General features: G+C 46.4%; 1 protein-coding gene and 1 long non-coding RNA gene across 11 annotated transcripts in view; both read left to right on the top strand.

The window, feature by feature from the left end:
• The window catches only part of sbm (L-type amino acid transporter sobremesa), a 207,370-nt gene that overhangs the window by 137,447 nt on the left and 51,374 nt on the right, over positions 1–18,549 (top strand). For 4 of the 10 annotated variants that reach the window (XM_071667112.1, XM_071667110.1, XM_071667111.1 and 1 more), the window contains 3 exons: positions 3,188–3,289; positions 8,553–8,795; positions 14,074–14,355. In XM_071667112.1, the coding sequence (XP_071523213.1) occupies positions 3,188–3,289; positions 8,553–8,795; positions 14,074–14,355 (627 nt within the window). The remainder of the gene's footprint in view (positions 1–3,187; positions 3,290–8,552; positions 8,796–14,073; positions 14,356–18,549) is intronic. The other 6 variants (XM_071667117.1, XM_071667116.1, XM_071667119.1 and 3 more) reach the window with 2 other exon arrangements.
• LOC139751563 (uncharacterized) lies at positions 14,362–17,537 on the top strand. Its single transcript, XR_011713364.1, has 2 exons — positions 14,362–16,541; positions 16,596–17,537. It is a non-coding gene; the product is annotated as an uncharacterized lncRNA (long non-coding RNA).

The following is an 18,549-nucleotide window of genomic DNA, read 5'->3' as shown; positions in this document are numbered from 1 at the left end:
CCAGAGTTGTTCTGATTGTGGGAAAGATGATTGGTAAGCATGGGGCGCGCCCGCCCCCCTGTGATGGTTCACACCATAATATCTGAATATGACTTTGTGCTCGGGGTGTTGAGGCCACGACTCACTAGTACAGCGATGCTCTGGTTGTGGACATCCTGACTGGTGAGTACCAGGAGCGAGTCTGATCCCCCTCCGGACCGTGGCTGGTATCATGGATCCTTTAGTTTTGATTCCCCACCCTCCCACCTCGGCTCCAGTCCCGGACAAGAATTCGTGGAAATGAGAACGAAGGAGAATAACGTAAAGGTGTTTTCAGACATGGAAGACCTGCGTTGTTAAGTAGGAACAAGAAAGGCATGACGAGGTTAAGGGTTTCCAGAGCTTAGAGGTGGAGGAGAAGAAACAAAGTTATCAACAATGGTCCGGCCATGTTTTTTTTTTAAGTTGCCAGCGGCCACACAGTAATCATGTAACTCTAGAGTATTACGGGGTCTCCCTCATTACCGGAGCCGAGAGTTGGCTGCTTGTGTGCCCTCTGCCGTTTAGCTAGTCGACGTAACACTGGTCGAGGCAAGTGTGACATATGATTACTGTGTGTGTGACGCTCGTGACAGCAGCGACCACTGTGATGTCTGTTTGATGACCCACACCGGTGGCAAGTGGGGCACCAACGCCTCCCGCCTCCCCTAACATCTGTGTCGGAACCTCTATATATCTGACGTTACCCTTTTATTATTGAGGTAACTCCTTTTTCGAAGGCAAGTCTTCCACTGACTCCAAAGCTCTAGGAATATCAGGTTTCTCTCTCTCTCTCTCTCTCTCTCTCTCTCTCTCTCTCTCTCTCTCTCTCTCTCTCTCTCTCTCTCTCTCTCTCTCTCTCTCTCTCTAAGGAGCGCAAATTTACGGAGCGCTTCTGGCTCTCTCTCTCTCTCTCTCTCTCTCTCTCTCTCTCTCTCTCTCTCTCTCTCTCTCTCTCTCTCTCTCTCTCTCTCTCTCTCTCTCTCTCTCTCTAAGGAGCGCAAATTTACGGAGCGCTTCTGGTGCTCTCTCTCTCTCTCTCTCTCTCTCTCTCTCTCTCTCTCTCTCTCTCTCTCTCTCTCTCTCTCTCTCTCTCTCTAAGGAGCGCAAATTTACGGAGCGCTTCTGGTGCTCTCTCTCTCTCTCTCTCTCTCTCTCTCTCTCTCTCTCTCTCTCTCTCTCTCTCTCGTCGTAATATTCCACGTTCGACCTGCCTGTAGCATAAGAATTTTCTGGTCCCTGAACTCGTGTGATGTTCTTATGCAAGCGTTCGTGACTGGTGATTCCCAGGCACATTCTGATTGCCGAGCCCAGATTGGGCCTTACTTGGGATGTCCTGATTGACGACGTCTTGTTGGGTGAGTAGTATTAGGAGTGATCTGATTGTGATGTCTGTGGTTGATGAGCACCAGGGCTCTGATTGTCAAGACCATGGTTGGTGAATGTTCATCTTTCTTTCATTTGATTGTGTGAACTGATTGTTCAGTACCAGGGTTTCTGATCGGCAAGAGGGACTAGTTGTGAGTACGGGGAGTGCCTGAACATTGTGACCGTACCTGATGGGGATGGGGGTTCGTGGTCGGTCACATGATGGGTAAGTACCAGGCGTTGTACTGATTGTTGAAGTTCAAGAAGCTGATTGGAACAGTGATTGGTGAGTATCGCTGGTGATTGGTGAGTATCGCTGATGATTGGTGAGTATCGCTGGTGATTGGTGAGTATCGCTGGTGATTGGTGAGTATCGCTGATGATTGGTGAGTATCGCTGGTGATTGGTGAGTATCGCTGGTGATTGGTGAGTATCGCTGATGATTGGTGAGTATCGCTGGTGATTGGTGAGTATCGCTGGAATTCTGATTATCAGATCCGTGATTGGTCAATACCGTGATTATTTTGCTTCTTCTGAGTGGCCCAGTTCATGGAGCGTGTTTGTTTGATGTTGCTGCGTCAGTCATGTCGAATGAGTACCGGGTTGGCTGTACCGGTAAGGTATGGATGAGTACCGGGTTGGCTGTACCGGTAAGGTATGGATGAGTACCGGGTTCACAACAGTAACAGAGGGCGTTGTTGTGGCATGTCTTGGGGCGCTGTGCGTCACTGAAGGCCAGTACTCGCGCGTCATGAGAGCCGAGTGACGCAATGATGGTTGGCGTGAGGCACGTTACGTGTTGGTGACGTGCACGAATGATAACAGTTCCATGATAATGTCCTGTGATGGTGCGTCCTTACGAGGCCGGGTGAACGGTGCTGAAGGACGGTAGAATGATGAATGGGTAAGACAGACAGTGTATGGTGAGATACAGCGTATGAGGTACAGTGTAGGTTGAGATACAGTGTATGGTGAGATACAGTGTATGGTTAGATACAGTGTGTGTATGAGGTACAGTGTATGGTGAGATACAGTGTATGGGTAGATACAGTGTATGAGGTACAGTTTAGGTTGAGATACAGTGTATGGTTAGATACAGTGTATGGTGAAATACAGTGTATGGTTAGATACAGTGTGTGTATGAGGTACAGTGTATGGTTAGATACAATGTATGAGGTACAGTGCAGGTTGAGATACAGTGTATGGTGAGATACAGTGTATGGTTGAGATACAGTGTGTGTATGAGGTACAGTGAGATGTAATATAAGGTGAGACAGTGTATAGTGAGACTGATTGACTCAGCCAGCCGAAGAGGCCTATGACACGGTGTTACCTGTCATGACCTTCCTTGTCATGAGTACACAAAACAAGTATACTGTATATATCCCGAGCATATGATCATTAATAAATATATATAAACATGAAGAAATACACTGAGTTCACACGTAAAGTAACCACTTGGGCCAGTATGTTGTTTCACTGTACGAACTGATGCATGATGGTTACCCCCTAACACCGCGTCTCTCCGACATATTCTATGAATCTTTATCGAAGGGAACGTTCCGGTTTGTCTCCCCACAGGTTCAGGAACGTTTGACTGACCCAACGTTGTCTCTCCACCACAGGTTCAGGAACGTTTGACTGACCCAACGTTGTCTCTCCACCACAGGTTCAGGAACGTTTGACTGACCCAACGTTGTGTCTCCACCACAGGTTCAGGAACGTTTGACTGATCCAACGTTGTCTCTCCACCACAGGTTCAGGAACGTTTGACTGACCCAACGTTGTCTCTCCACCACAGGTTCAGGAATCTTCGTGAGCCCGAAGGGTCTGTTACAACGCACCGGAAGCGTGGCTCTAAGCCTCATCGTGTGGGGTGCGTGCGGTTGCCTCTCCCTACTTGGTGAGTCTCTTTCATCTCTCTACTAGAGTCATTACAAGAAAAACCGGGGGGTCTCGAGCCCTTGAAGTTACCGCGTCAGCCATTAGTACGGGGTGAAGGTTTTCTTTCTCCTCGGTAAGTTTAGTGAGTAGGTAGGGTGGAGCCTGAGTCCAGTGAGTACCTGCAGGAGGGACGTAGCCTGAGTCCAGTGAGTACCTGCAGGAGGGACGTAGCCTGAGTCCAGTGAGTACCTGCAGGAGGGACGTAGGCTGAGTCCAGTGAGTACCTGCAGGGGGGACGTAGCCTGAGTCCAGTGAGTACCTGCAGGAGGGACGTAGCCTGAGTCCAGTGAGTACCTGCAGGAGGGACGTAGCCTGAGTCCAGTGAGTACCTGCAGGAGGGACGTAGCCTGAGTCCAGTGAGTACCTGCAGGAGGGACGTAGCCTGAGTCCAGTGAGTACCTGCAGGAGGGACGTAGCCTGAGTCCAGTGAGTACCTGCAGGAGGGACGTAGCCTGAGTCTAGTGAGTACCTGCAGGAGGGACGTAGCCTGAGTCTAGTGAGTACGTGTTGAGTATGTGCAGCCTAAGACGAGTGACTCTAACCCTGAGTCACTGCATGAAGTGTTTCTCCTGAGTCGCTCTTTACCGGGTTTAGCCAAAGTGATTGCTTAAGGATAAGCTCTCTGCCGTGAGTGAACTCTTGCCAGTCTGTTGAGTCGTGAGTGAGATGGTGTTCTCTGAAGTTGTGAGCCAACGAGACGGTGCCCTACTGCCGTGCTGCTGCAGCTCCTGCTACCATTAGGAGAGGGAGGCGTGGGTCAGTAGAACTTGACAGCCCCGCCTCACTAGGGATACAGGAAGTACAACAAATTCGTAAGTTGGTCTCATGTCTTGTAGGTCAAGCTGGACCCAGGTTCATGTGAGCTGTGGCACACACCACCACACCTCTTGTGACGCCACTCGCTGTTGCTCAGGTCCTGCCACCATTCACTGTTGTTCAGGTCCTGCCACCATTCACTGTTGTTCAGGTCCTGCCACCACTCACTGTTGCTCAGGTCCTGCCACCACTCACTGTTGTTCAGGTCCTGCCACCATTCACTGTTGTTCAGGTCCTGCCATCGCTCAGTATTGCTCAGGGTCCACCACCGCTCAGTGTTTCTTAGGTACTACCACCACATAGTGTTGCTCACTTCTTACTATCAGATAGTGTTGCTTAGCTCCTGCCATCAGTCATTTGCCCAAGTCATGCTACCACACAGTGCTGCTCAGGTCACTGCCACCACACAGTGTTGCTCAGGTCCTGATAACACACAGTGCTGCGCATGCCATGCGACCACACATTGTTGCCGAGGTCCTGCCACCTGATAGAGTTGCTCAGGTCCTGCTACCACGTAGTGTTGCGCAGGTACAGCCACCGCGCAGTGTTGATCTGGTCCTGTCGCCATACAGTCTTGCGCAGGTATTGCTACCACACATAGTTGCTTAAGTTCTGCCACCACCCAGTGTTGCCCAGGTCCCGCCACCACCCAGTGTTGCCCAGGTCCAGGTCAATCCACCACCCAGTGTTGCCCAGGTCCAGGTCAATCCACCACCCAGTGTTGCCCAGGTGCCGACGCCACACAGTATTACCCAGATCCTACCACTACACAGTGTTAGGTCCATATTACTCAGGTCGTCACATTAGTATTGTTTGGATGCTACTCATGCTGAAGCTGTGACGTAGGTAGGCATGATGGGCTGTGGTAGTGATTATCAGAGGCATGGTGGGCTGTGGTAGTGATTATCAAAGGCATGGTGGGCTGTGGTAGTGATTATCAGAGGCATGATGGGCTGTGGTAGTGATTATCAGAGGCATGTTGGGCTGTGGTAGTGATTATCAGAGGCATGATGGGCTGTGGTAGTGATTATCAGAGGCATGATGGGCTGTGGTAGTGATTATCAGAGGCATGATGGGCTGTGGTAGTGATTATCAGAGGCATGATGGGCTGTGGTAGTGATTATCAGAGGCATGATGGGCTGTGGTAGTCATTATCAGAGGCATGATGGGCTGTGGTAGTGAATACCAGAGGCATGATGGGCTGTGGTAGTGATTATTCACTGAGTATTATTGTGTTGTATAATCGTGACAGGACCAACCATCGTGAACAGTGTGATACATTAGGGTGTTTCATCAGGTATAACAGTGTTAATAATCATCATGACTTTGTTATACATTTTTTGTTCTTCTTGTTCTTTACCATATGTGTTCCATGTGGAGGATATCTTAGTGATGGCTTAATAGTGAGTGGTGTATACAGTGGTAGATATGGGGCGAACGTGTCTGAGGTCGTGATGCTGTTGCTGTTACAGTCCGTGACAGCTGAGGCAGTCAGACTGACTCTTGCAGTCAGAGGTACAGGTACAGGTAGCAAGAAGGACAATATTACAGTCAGCTGCAGTAACAGTGTGATCATGATACAGTCCATGGTAAGGTCAGCAAGAGCGATGCTCTCAGTTACTGCAGGCCAGACCCCTCGCCATAGGGTGTACCCAATCTCTCTCTCTCGAGTAATGTCCCTTTTTATTTCAGAGACAAGAGGTAAATGTCTTACTATTTATCATATAGAATTATTTAGATTATTTTCTTACCCTCTTTAACGGGGCGGGTCTTGTGGGGAGAGTAACTTGAGAGGCTTAACTCCCCAGACAGGGACAATTGGGCATCATCTCCCCCACCGCTGAGGGAGCGTCGTCCCGTGGCCACCGTTGTGAGGTGCGTCTCGTGTAGGTGGAGGGAGGCGGTGAGGAGACACACTGGCCCACCACCACACGGTGCAGGGAAGGTCTCTCCGACCTTGGGGGTGAGGGGAGGCCTTCTTGTCCTCATCTGGGATGTTAGGAGTGTCAGTTGCCGTGCCCACGGTGGGAATTCCACGAGAATATAGTTTTCATTCTTCACGATCACCATGTCTTTCTTCTCCTTAAGAATCATTTCCTCTCGATATACATACGTGATTCTCTCTCTCTCTCTCTCTGAGACAGGTGCCTAACTTCATATAACTGTTCATACATCTTACGCAGCTGTACAGATCCACCTAATGAGCTCCCACGACACGACAGTTATACACGAGCTGACCTGTGCCAATACTGGCACCCCGAGCATATATACCCAACCTGTGCCAGTTGTGGCACACACAACGGGTTTTCGTTAACAAAGGCCCGTCTGCCTTACTATTGGTGAAGCTTCACACACACACACACACACACACACACACCTTATATAATCTCTCTCATGAACGGTTAACATAATCTCTTCCGTTAATGGAACATTATATTCTCAAGTACCACTTAAATACCAAATGTCGTCTTCCGGTGAAGAACCATTGACACCGTGGATTTTGCTCTTTTAAAAACCCTTTAAGCCATACTTTCATCTCTCACTCGTTGCAGGATCTGTCACGGAAGTGCCTGGCTACACTCTCAGAACCATTCACTTAATTTCCTCTGTGTGTGCTCCTGGAAAACCTTTTACATAATTTCTTCTTTGTCTCTTTCAGAAATTCCTATAATGTCCTCTCTCTCTTGCCAAAGATTTTTTTTTTAGAAAATTTATTCTTTTTGAAAAAAAAAATATGTAGTCTTCTTTAAGAGAACCATTCTCTTTTTTCTACCTTCTTCCAGTTATCTAAATTTCTCTCTGTTTTCTTTAAAACCTATACACTAAATATTCTCTTTGCTCTTGAAAAATATATATCGTGTATTCAGTCTTACACATATTCTTTTTTAAAGTTAAAAACCATTTAAATTATTTCGTCTTCTTTGTAAGGATGATAAATAAAACATTTTTATTTCCTACAAAGTCAAATGTAGACACACACACGGTGGGCCTCATGCATAGTGAGGGGATGTGGTCTAGAATTATCTTGCACACTTGTGGAAGGTGTTCAAGATGTTTGGGTTGGTCGATGTAGGCTGACGCTAACGCCCCTGGCAGGTGATATGACGTAAGCCCAAACAGCCAGTCAACCGAAATGCATAATTTTCTCTTTCTTCTTTTAGGAACCATATATATATATATATATGAATTTTAGCCCACTTGCCAAATGAACCATATGTATGCATTTTAGCCCACCTGCCACGGGCCAGGTGGGCTCTTACCGTCATATGGCGTCCGTCATCCGTCTGTCCCGTCTATTAACTTTTCACATTTCTGTCTCGTCCGGAACTCCTGGACTAGCTGGAACCCCCGGGGAGCTAGGCTGCGGTGCCCCTCAAACGTACATACATGATTTGACTTTCATCTGAGAACTGTTTGTTCTTCTGTTTTCTAGAACTATTTCTCCTTAAGAAATATTTACATTTATCTTTCATCTCACATTTTTCCACCTTAATGTCTGTAAACATTTTATGCTGAACACACACTCAGTCTGTGGCCAGAAGCCATTGACATGATTTTCTTCGTCTTCCTTAAAGAACTATATATTAAACCAGATTTCTCTTTTTTTATTCTCCATAAAACTTGATTTTCATTTGATAATTACTGTATAATTATTAGTTCATATTTCAGTTGAAGTGTTAGCCATAAGGTGGCGGAAGTCATTACTACAAGAGTCGGACAAGTGACTGTAGTCTCCATCTGTAGTCTCCAGTTGTAGTCTCCTGCTGTTTCAATCTTGGATTCTTTTCAGGCCTCGCCCAGCCCAGCCGAGGAGGTGGTGTTAATATTAATTTTGTCTTAGTGTTGTGTGGTGTGCCATGGAGTATCTCATGTGGTGCTTCTTCTCTTCTGTCCTGCTGCTTTCCTTTGGACCTTGTGTTGGTGGCTGGCCCGCCACTGGGACGTAAACACAACTGCCATCAATCCCGGACCACCGCTGCGGGCATCCCTCCGTCGTTGTCGGCCACCACCACCACCACCTCAACAACCGGCGCTGCCACATCTTCGGATCCATAACAACCATTTTCTGGCGTTCCTCAAATAAACGAACAAAAAAATTATTGAACCATCCCCTACACTTTGAATGATTTGCCAAATGTATTTGTGTGTGTCTGACGATGTCCTGGTAAACAACCTCACCCCCGCTCGGCCCATGGTCACACACACACACACACACACACACACACACACACTTCCTCCCTCTCCCTCTGCATAATGTTTACCTCTGTGTATTATCATGAAATGATGGTGCACACTTGCCACAACACCTACCTCTCCACATGGCTCTCTGCCACCGCTCTCCACCACGACACCTGGCGCTCCCTCTCCTCCCCAACCAACCTCCCCTGGCGACCCGATCACCACAGGAGCGCTGTGCTACGTGGAGCTGGGTTGCATGATTCCCTCCTCAGGAGCGGAACACACATACTACCAGACAGCATTTGGCCACCTGCCAGCCTTCTTGTTTGCCTGGGTGTCGATCATCATCCTGAAGCCCGCCATGTTGGCCATAATATGCTTGTCCTTCTCCAAGTACTTGGTGGAGGCGTTCGCGTCCGAGTGCGAACCTCCGCTGATGGCCATACAGCTGCTGGGAGCTCTGACGATTGGTGAGAGGCATCTGGTTGCTCGACCTGACAGGTCATGAGCAATGTTAAGGGTCACAGTTGGCTTATGGGGTGAAGGTCAGGATTCCTGTGTTCACTGAGAAACTCCTTCTACAAGATGAGTACTACAGATGTAGGTCACAGACTGTAGGGCGGTAGAGAGGTTGATCACAGACTGTAGGGCGGTAGAGAGGTCGGTCACAGACTGTAGGGCGGTAGAGAGGTTGGTCACAGACTGTAGGGCGGTAGAGAGGTTGGTCACAGACTGTAGGGCGGTAGAGAGATTGGTCACAGAGTGTAGGGCGGTAGAGAGGTTGGTCACAGACTGTAGGGCGGTAGAGAGATTGTTGAGAAAGTTAGAAAGAGGGTCAGGTGGCGGACCCCGCCAGTTGAGGACGACGTGCTCACTGTGTGAAGACTGTCGTGTCCTGACGTGCCTGGAAGAGCTCGAGGTGGGTGATACGAGAGGACCTTAACGTGCGTGTACAGCATCATTCCATTCATACCGTCATGAGACTTAGGTCAGCCTCCGCCTCTGCCGCAGCTGAACTTACATGACGTCATATGGACATGTAGTGTCTCAGCTCAGCCGTAGCGAGGCTACAGTCTTTCCCAAGTAATGAGGTGGAAGTCATTCTCAAGTAACCAGGCTATAGTATTTTCTTGTATTTCCTTCGTAACGAGGCTAAGATATTCTCCAAATAACAAGGCGGAAGTCTTCCCCAAGGAGCGACAGTAGTTTTCATTAGGTAACGACGGGGTAGTCTTTCCCAAGTAGCACCCTACAGTTAGTAACGAGTGGGTAGTCTTCCACACGTAACAGATGCATAGAAATTCAAACAGCATGAGACCACTTGGTCCTAACGAGGCTGTCTGTGATGATGGAAAACCACAGAAACTCACGGATCAGTGTGGTAGGAGCGGAAAGACATGCAGATGTTTCAGAGTGAAAACCCTGTAGACTGTTTATATAACTAAGGAGCCGTGCATAATGTCAGTCGTGGATTCATAGTGAAATGTTTATAAAGTTTCGTACGTATCATTGGTGTTGCTTTCGACCACTCTAACTGGTATATGTATGTGTAAGGTCCTCCTTTTGAAGAAAAATGACTTCGCCTCATTCATTGTCAGACTTTTACCCACGAGTTTGTATCTGTTACTAGAGAGGGAAATCAGACGATTCAGGTCGAATGTAGCTCCATAGATGGAGATTGTCGAAGCCTTTGGTAATCTTCAATCTCTGTATTAGATCACCTTTAAACCTTCTCTTTTCCAAATTGAATAGATTTAAGTCGTTTTCTCAGTCCGGGTTCATCTTGGTATCTCGACGCTGTGCTCTCCATTCTATGTCTTTATTCATATAAGGTTACCAAGACTGAACACAATATTCAAGATGGGGGACGCACCTGTGAATTATAAGTAAGGAAGATTTTCTTAGACTTTGAATTTGATAACCCGACCTATGAATCCAAGAACGTTGTTCACCCCTTTGTACTTCGTGCTTTACCTTCCCTTTTCATGTCAACTAGCCATATGTAGAACTTTGCACTTTTCGATATTAAGATTCCTTTGCCAGTAATTAGGCTAGTCCATCAGTTTGTCTATGTAAGTTTGAAACTAAGGACGTCATATTTCTGTCGTGGATTAATTTCCCAACTTCGCATCGTCTGCGAATTTCGACACCTTACACAGCAGTCCATTATCAAAATCATTATTACACATGAGAAGGAGAACTGGTCCCAAGACCGACCCCTGCGGCACACCACTTGTTACGTCTAACCATTCTGAGGCCAATCATCCAATTTCCTAACCATCGAAGTACAACCCCATCAATACCATGCGACTTAATAACTTTGATAACCTTTGATGTAGAACTTTATCGAATACTTTTTGAAAATTTAAACAGAAGACATCATCATCTGTACTTTCGTCATGTATGTTGATTATATCATTAAAGAAATCGAGCATACTTGTCAGACATGAGCGACTCCGTCGAACGCCAGCTGAGAATCGTGTATTAAGTGTTGGTCCCCTAAGGGGTATATAACTTTGTCACGAATGTTGGATTCCGTAAGTTTTATCAGCTACAGACGTTAATTGGATGATGATTTCCGAGCAGTGACTCAGTACCCTTCATGTTTAACGGTGTTACACTGGTAAACTTCCATTCCTCTGGAACACTTCACGTCGATTGATTGAGAAGAGCAGTCAAGGGGTTAACTATCTTATTTATCACCTTTTTCATTGTCCTCGAATAAGACTTAGCCTGTCCTCTATTGAGTTTCATTCCAGTCAGCGCTGACTGCATATCTTCATCTTTTACGTCATTATGTGGCAAAACATTTCCCCTGTAACCATTGTCACTGGATTTGGGACATGATTTATATGTTCAGTCGTCAGTACATATGCAGAAAAATCATCTAGAATCTTTGCTACGGTTTCATCGTCTTGAACCAAGTCACCGATTTCCGTAAATACTGACCCAGTTAAATAACCCTTGTTCTTAAGAGAACTATAACAGTTAGGAGAACATATGACTGCTTATCCCCAAGTTGCGAGGTGGTAGTCACCCCCAAGTGACTATGGCAGTCTTGTAACGAGGTGATAGTCTTCCCCTTGTAACGATGTGACAGTTTTCCCTAAGTAACGGGGAAAGTCTTCCTCAGGTAACAAACTGGTAATCTTCCCCAAGTAACGAGATGGTCGTCTTCCCCAAGCAAACTGATGATGGTCTTCGACACCTAACAAGCTGTCATAATTCTCCTGTCACGTGAATAGTATAGTAAGTCATACTTAGGGTCCACACACACACACACACACACACACACACACATGCACAGGCCTAAGTGGTGCAGTGGTTAGCGTTCCTGACCATGAATCATCATGGGTTAACCCGGGGTCGCGGGTTCGAATCCTCGGTGTGGTCCCCAACCCACCCAAGGGTTCATCCTTCCCTCGGGGTTGGTCCAGAAATAGATGCCTGGCTAAGACTGGTGTGTGTGTGTGTGTACGTACACATACAGAGGAGTATAGCCATCGTTCATGTATACAAGGATAAGATACGGGCCAACAGGAGTGTAAGGGCTCGGCTACACGATCAGTGTCGCAGCTTGGTTTCGAAGCAGGGTATCGAAGCTGTGCTCGAACACTGATCTTGGAGACAGCAACACTGAACCACCCACCCCTCGTGACCGGCAGTTACGTGTGGGAGCCGGATAGTTGTGTGGCCACCTACGTGGGTCCCAGCTGGCCACACCCACATACGCGCCAGTTCAGAGCAATGATGGTGGACACTATCGCGTTGCCTACATCCCCTCCTAGTGACCCACAGACGTCAAGACCTGCATTTCAGTGGGCAAAGAAAGATCTTAACACTACAGCTGATTGAACTATATAGTTTATTATTATACGTTATAGTTGTGGGTACATGCACGCTTGTATCCACTGTTTGTTTGAGATCCGTGACGTGTTCTGGAGACTTCTGCAGCTTGCACCTCACGTGGCCAAATCTCTGAGGGGTTACCTCAAGTGATCATCCTGCATTTATCATCGAGTCTCACATACTTGTGTCGGTCCGGGATATAAGTGGACGCACTTTCTCTTGACAGTGGGTTGTAGCACAGCTCAGGTGTCATCCAAATGTACTGCTTGACGTCTTGGCTGTTCGCACGCTCTGCATCTCGCTGAATATCTCGTTAGAAGTTCCACACCGTTTGTTTGGCAACCACAATTTCATCCATTCACTGCATTGTTTCTTCTCTTTTTCATCAATATCCTAGCGGCCATAACAACACATAACAGTGCAGCTCTCCGTCTTCTCCGTCTAGGAGCCCATGATCCACTCTTGCCAATGGACCGCAACTGATGGGGGAGGGGACGAACCCTGGGTGGGAGGGTGGTGCAATGGCAATAACTTTGTCAGGAGTTTATCTCCGACCATGAGCATAGCGTGCGCCTACCACGAGCTTATTTATCATAGGCCAACCACGATCTTGTGTAGACCTGTCGTAGACCAACCACGAGTTTATCGAAGACGAACCGCGAGCTTATCGTAGACCAACCACAAGCATATCGTGGGCCAACCACGCCTATATCGTGAGCCGGCCTTTTAAGGCTAGCATGGGCCAGCCAGGGGCTTAGGTGTGGGTGATGGTTTAATGTGTGAGGTAGGGAGCTGACCTGGTGATGAGAGTCTGATGAATGATGGCATTGTGGTAATGGTTTTCGTGGCCTGACTAAGACTATGGCATCTGTAGCAGGTGGTCTTAGGCTCGGATGGGGTGGGGTGGGAGCAGGTGGTCCTATCTCACCTTCCACCTCCCTCACCTGGAGGGGTCAGTACCTCCTCACCTTCCATCTCCCTCATCTGGAGGGTTTAGTACCTCACCTGGAGGGGTCAGTACCTCCTCACCTTCCATCTCCCTCATCTGGAGGGGTCAGTACCTCCTCACCTTCCATCTCCCTCATCTGGAGGGGTCAGTACCTCCTCACCTTCCATCTCCCTCATCTGGAGGGTTCAGTACCTCACCTGGAGGGGTCAGTACCTCCTCACCTTCCACTTCCCTCACCTGGAGGGGTCAGTACCTCCTCATCTCCCACCTCCGTCATCTGAAGGGGTCAGTACCTCACCTTCCGCTTCCCTCACCAGGAGGGGTCAGTACCTCACTCGCCACCTCCTTCATCTGAGTGGGGCTAGTGGGGACAGGTCAGTAACTCAGCCAGTACCTACCACTCCATCGCTGGTCATCTGGTAACTCCCTATAACCTTGAGCTTGTTTTGTGTACATCCTTATGTTGACCTGTAGTGTGCATGTTCGTCATATTGTTCTGTTACTGTGTAAAGTTGCAGTGATAAATCCGCTCGTGTGACCTGCCTGTATCATAACACAGCCGTCTGGGCCACACATACCATCCTCCCTCGCTATCCTCACCCAGACATAACAGCCGTCTGGGCCACACATACCTTCCTCCCTCGCTATCCTCACCTAGTCTCCGTTTATAATATGTTCATTGTATGTATTTATTATTTTACCATTTAATCTTGTCTTGATTTTCATTTTATAATTATCCTTTTTTCCAGCATGATTAATTACAATTAGTTTGATAAAGTTTTGGTTTTACATGTATGATAAGTTGACGCTTTTTTTTCCCTTTACAGTAGCAACCTTTACATATGACCCAATGACCTTGCCTGCCCATAAATGTCCCAGTGTTAGTTATTCTAGTTCATTAGGTTAACTTAGAAGACCACGCTTACCTAACCTCGCATGACATCACACAGGCTCCCTAGCATACGCCGAGCTGGGAACGCTGATCAATGAGTCTGGGGGAGAATATTCGTATTTCATGCAAGGGTTTGCACCAGGCCAGCGAAGGAAGTCATGGTGGCGTCCCATACCAGCCTTCCTCTTCGCCTGGGTGTCCGTGTTCTTGCTCAAGCCCTCCTCCCTTGCCATTATATGTCTCACTTGCTCCGAGTACTTCATTAGAGTCTTCAGCGCAGGCGTCGACACTTGCGACCCCCCCAGCATCGTCGTCAAACTCTTCGCCGCTTCTGTCATAAGTACTCACCAGCCTCTCTCTTAAGTACTACATTGTGTCATAAGTACTCACCAGCCTCTCTCTTAAGTACTGCCTTGTGTCATAAGTACTCACCAGCCTCTCTCTCTCTCTTAAGTACTACCTTGTGTCACAAGTAATTCCTGTGTCATATTTACACACCTGGTGTCGAAAGTGCTCAGCCTAGATCATAAGTGCTCAGTCACGCTGTTGTAAGTGGACTCAGCCTGAATCATATGGACTTATGATGTCGTAAGTATGTCTTTCTTTTGACACAAGTGATCAGTTGAGTTGTAAGTACTTACCCTGTATGTAAGTACTTACCCTGAACTATAGATAAACCATGCAGTATATATTTACCGTGTACTATAAGAACTTACAGTGTGCTGTAAGTACTTACCCTGCACCGTAATTACTTACTCTTTGCCCTGCATTAAAGTAATTACCCTGTACCGTAAGTCCTTACCTGCTCTGTAAGTACTTACCCTGAACTCTAATTACTTACACTGTGCTATAAGTACTCATCCTGCTCTGTAGGTACTTACCCTGTACTGTAAGTACTTACGCTGCACTGTAAGTACTGATCATTTGCTGTTAGTACTTACGTTGTGCTGTTAACACTTACCTTTTACTGTAAGTATTTACCTTTGCTGTAAGTACTTATTCAGCGGGAGGTACCTACCCTGTGCTGTAGGTTTTTACTCTGCCTTAGAAGTACTTGCCATTTAATGTAAGTACTTACCCTGCGCTGTAATTACTTAACATGTGCCGTAAGTGATTACCCTGCGCTGTAAGTACTTACCTTGTGTTATTAGTACTTGCATAGTAAGTACCATATGATGTAAGTACTTATTCTAAAATGGAAGTACTTACCCGGCTCTGTAAATACCACGTAAGTACTTACCCTTCCCTGTAATTTTTCTTATGCTTTAAGTACTTACCTTACAGTATATGTACTTACACTCCGTTATACTTACCTTGTGCTGCACTTCAATGTTTGCCTGAAGCTGTAAGTACTTATTCAGCAGTGGAAGCTTCTACCGTCAACTCTTAGCTCTTACCTTGTGTTGAAAGTCTTCATCTAATGTCATATAGTCATTTATCCTGTTGTCACACGTGTTCACCCAGTGTCACTAATACCCAGACTTGATTCATAAGACAATTATACTGTCGTAAGTACCCGGGCCTAATCACCTTCCACCCTAAGTGCTTTTTCCTAAGTCAGAAATACTCACCTTGTCATGACATCTTATGTAACAAGTCTCTCTAACTTGCAGGTAGTCATCCCGTTTTTACCTGTGTCACTAGTGCTCACCTTGTCATAATTACTCATGTCACAACTCGTCAAACTCGTAGGTAGTCATCCCTATGTCATCTTATGTCACAACTCGTCAAACTTGTAGGTAGTCATCCCTCTGGTATCTTATGTCACAACTCGTCAAACTCGTAGGTAGTCATCCCTCTGTCATCTTATGTCACAACTCGTCAAACTCGTAGGTAGTCATCCCTCTGTCATCTTATGTCACAACTCGTCAAACTCGTAGGTAGTCATCCCTCTGTCATCTTATGTCACAACTCGTCAAACTCGTAGGTAGTCATCCCTCTGTCATCTTATGTCACAACTCGTCAAACTCGTAGGTAGTCATCCCTCTGTCATCTTATGTCACAACTCGTCAAACTCGTAGGTAGTCATCCCTCTGTCATCTTATGTCACAACTCGTCAAACTTGTAGGTAGTCATCCCTCTGTCATGAGCTCTCACTCTTTTAGATCTTGTTTTTATCTAACTGTGTCAGATGGACTTGAACTGTGTCATAAAGTACAGCTTTACCGCCAAGGAGGTTGAGGTATTCCCAGAATAAACAGTCGACGGGAACACTAGGCTCGGTGCCACTGAGGGAGAGGATTCTCCCCCATATAAGATGGCATGGTACTCATGCACCGGCACATTTTACACCACATTGCACGTCTATTTAAGAGCCCACGGGCCACCCTCTGTTAGCAGTGACAAACCCGAGCACACACACACTCTCGACCTGTGCCAATAATGGTACACCTGAGAACGGGCTGTCAGTATGCTTGGGGGAGAAGGTGACAGTGGTTATATACAGGTTAAGGGGAAAGGTGTGAACTGGAGGTGAGGAGTATCGAGTGTTAGCTGGAGGTGAGGAGTATCGAGTGTTAGCTGGAGGTGAGGAGTATCGAGTGTTAGCTGGAGGTGAGGAGTATCAAGTGTTAGCTGGAGGTGAGGATGATAGGTGTTTGCTAAAGTGAGGGTGGCAGATGTTAGCTTGGATGAGGGTGGTAGGTGTTAAGTGTTGGTGAGTGACTTGTTTGCTGGAGGTGGGGATGATGACAAGGGTTAACTATGGGTGAAGGTGGCAGGTAATAGCTGTAGGTGAGGGTTGCCACTTTCCACGGGTCAGCACCAGTAAACACAAAATGTCTGTTCATCTCTGCCGTTAGTATGGAAGTGAGTGTTTAGTATTTCATGGTTTATTTGTATGTGTGCGTGTGTGTATGCATGTGTAAATTTTTGTTTGCATGTGTCTGTGTTTATGTTTGTTGTTTACGTGCTTGTAAGTGCGCACACGTCTTTACCTCATTTCTGGTGCTGTTAAGACAGGGAAAGGTAAGGTTAGGTTTTCACTGACTGTTCCACCTGGTCTCGCAGCCAGACACCACTCAGGTCGCATTCACCAAAACTGGTCTATAAAACCTCATATTTGTAACATGATATTAGATTACTTCCCTAGACCATTAGTAACTGCATTACTATGAGAGCTTTTATATATATATATATATATATATATATATATATATATATATATATATATATATATATATATATATATATACCTCCAGAGTATTGCATTAAGTGTTGTTTTTATTTATGATCCGGTTTGTTATAATATGAAGTCTTAGAAAACCCGATCATCGATCCAGTATTTCCTTTACGTGGTATTTATTCATTTTCTATATCAAGTAAATTGTTTGTCTTCTTGATCAGCTTGACTTGTTCTGTAGTGGTGTTGGCTAAGCGGAGTGGTGTACCCAGAGACAGTCCTGACTCATGGATGTCTGAGCTTATGTCTGGGGAGGGAGAGAGAGAGAGAGAGAGAGAGAGAGAGAGAGAGAGAGAGAGAGAGAGAGAGAGAGAGAGAGAGAGAGAGAGAGAGACTAGCACTGCTTCCCAGTAAACCAAGTGTCGTCCTATAATCTCGTGGACCTCCTACTCCTTGGCTTCCATTCACCTCATTATTCAACATTATCTAAATCATTTTTCTTTCGTTTGTCTTTAATGGCTGCATTCTCTTCTCCTCCTCCATCTTACCTTATTTCCCTCCATTGTATTCCAGGTCTTTGCCTTACAGTTTTATTGTATGACTTCAGCTAATCCTCGAAAGATTCCCCCTCCTAGAAGCAGCCCCTGCCTTTAACCTCATTCTTCCATTGCACAAATCCCACCTTACCGAACTATCCATCACCATTCCCCCCTTAACCCAACCGTCGTAACCTAGCCATAACGAAACTAACTACACTAGGCATAATGCATTCATTGTACACAAACTAACTACACTAGGCATAATGCATTCATTGTACACGTATCCAGTCTCATTCATCCCAGTGAAGAGTCTTCCACTATACGTACTTCAAATTTCCGTTCCAGTCATTATGTACTCGTGATCTTTGTTGTCCCCATCACAGTCATCAAAATATTCACTATACACATCTTCAATCTCTTTTACCGGTCATGCGTTCATCCATGCAGGACCTCACCCTATTCATTTTAATCTTCATTCGTATACTTCATACACACTGTCACTCCATCTTTGTCATCATCAGTTCAAAGTGAAAATGATATGCATTATACCTACACCATATGTTTATGTAAGTCTATATTACAAAATGTGTATTGAAGGGTAATATTATTACCAGCAGCTGCCGCCATCACCTTCGACGGATTTCTTCCTAATAACAACTTCTGAGTCAGTGTTCACTGTAACCCAGCTGTGGTCCTGTTTCATGCTTGAGGAGACAAATTAGCCATTACCTTCCCATCTCAGCCCTTCTTTCCTTATTCAGGATTTTCCACTTGTTATCCACCTCATCTTTTTAGTTCAGTCTCAGGCCTCCCCGGGCGGTCTTACCTTCCTGTACAATGTTTTTTTTAGCCTCCCTCACACCGTTGCCAGCTT

This window comes from Panulirus ornatus, chromosome 11 (genome assembly GCF_036320965.1).
Source record: "Panulirus ornatus isolate Po-2019 chromosome 11, ASM3632096v1, whole genome shotgun sequence".
NCBI classification, from domain to species: Eukaryota; Metazoa; Arthropoda; class Malacostraca; order Decapoda; family Palinuridae; genus Panulirus; species Panulirus ornatus.
Note: the sequence above shows the minus strand (reverse complement) of the source record. Positions and strands in the feature narration are given on the sequence as shown.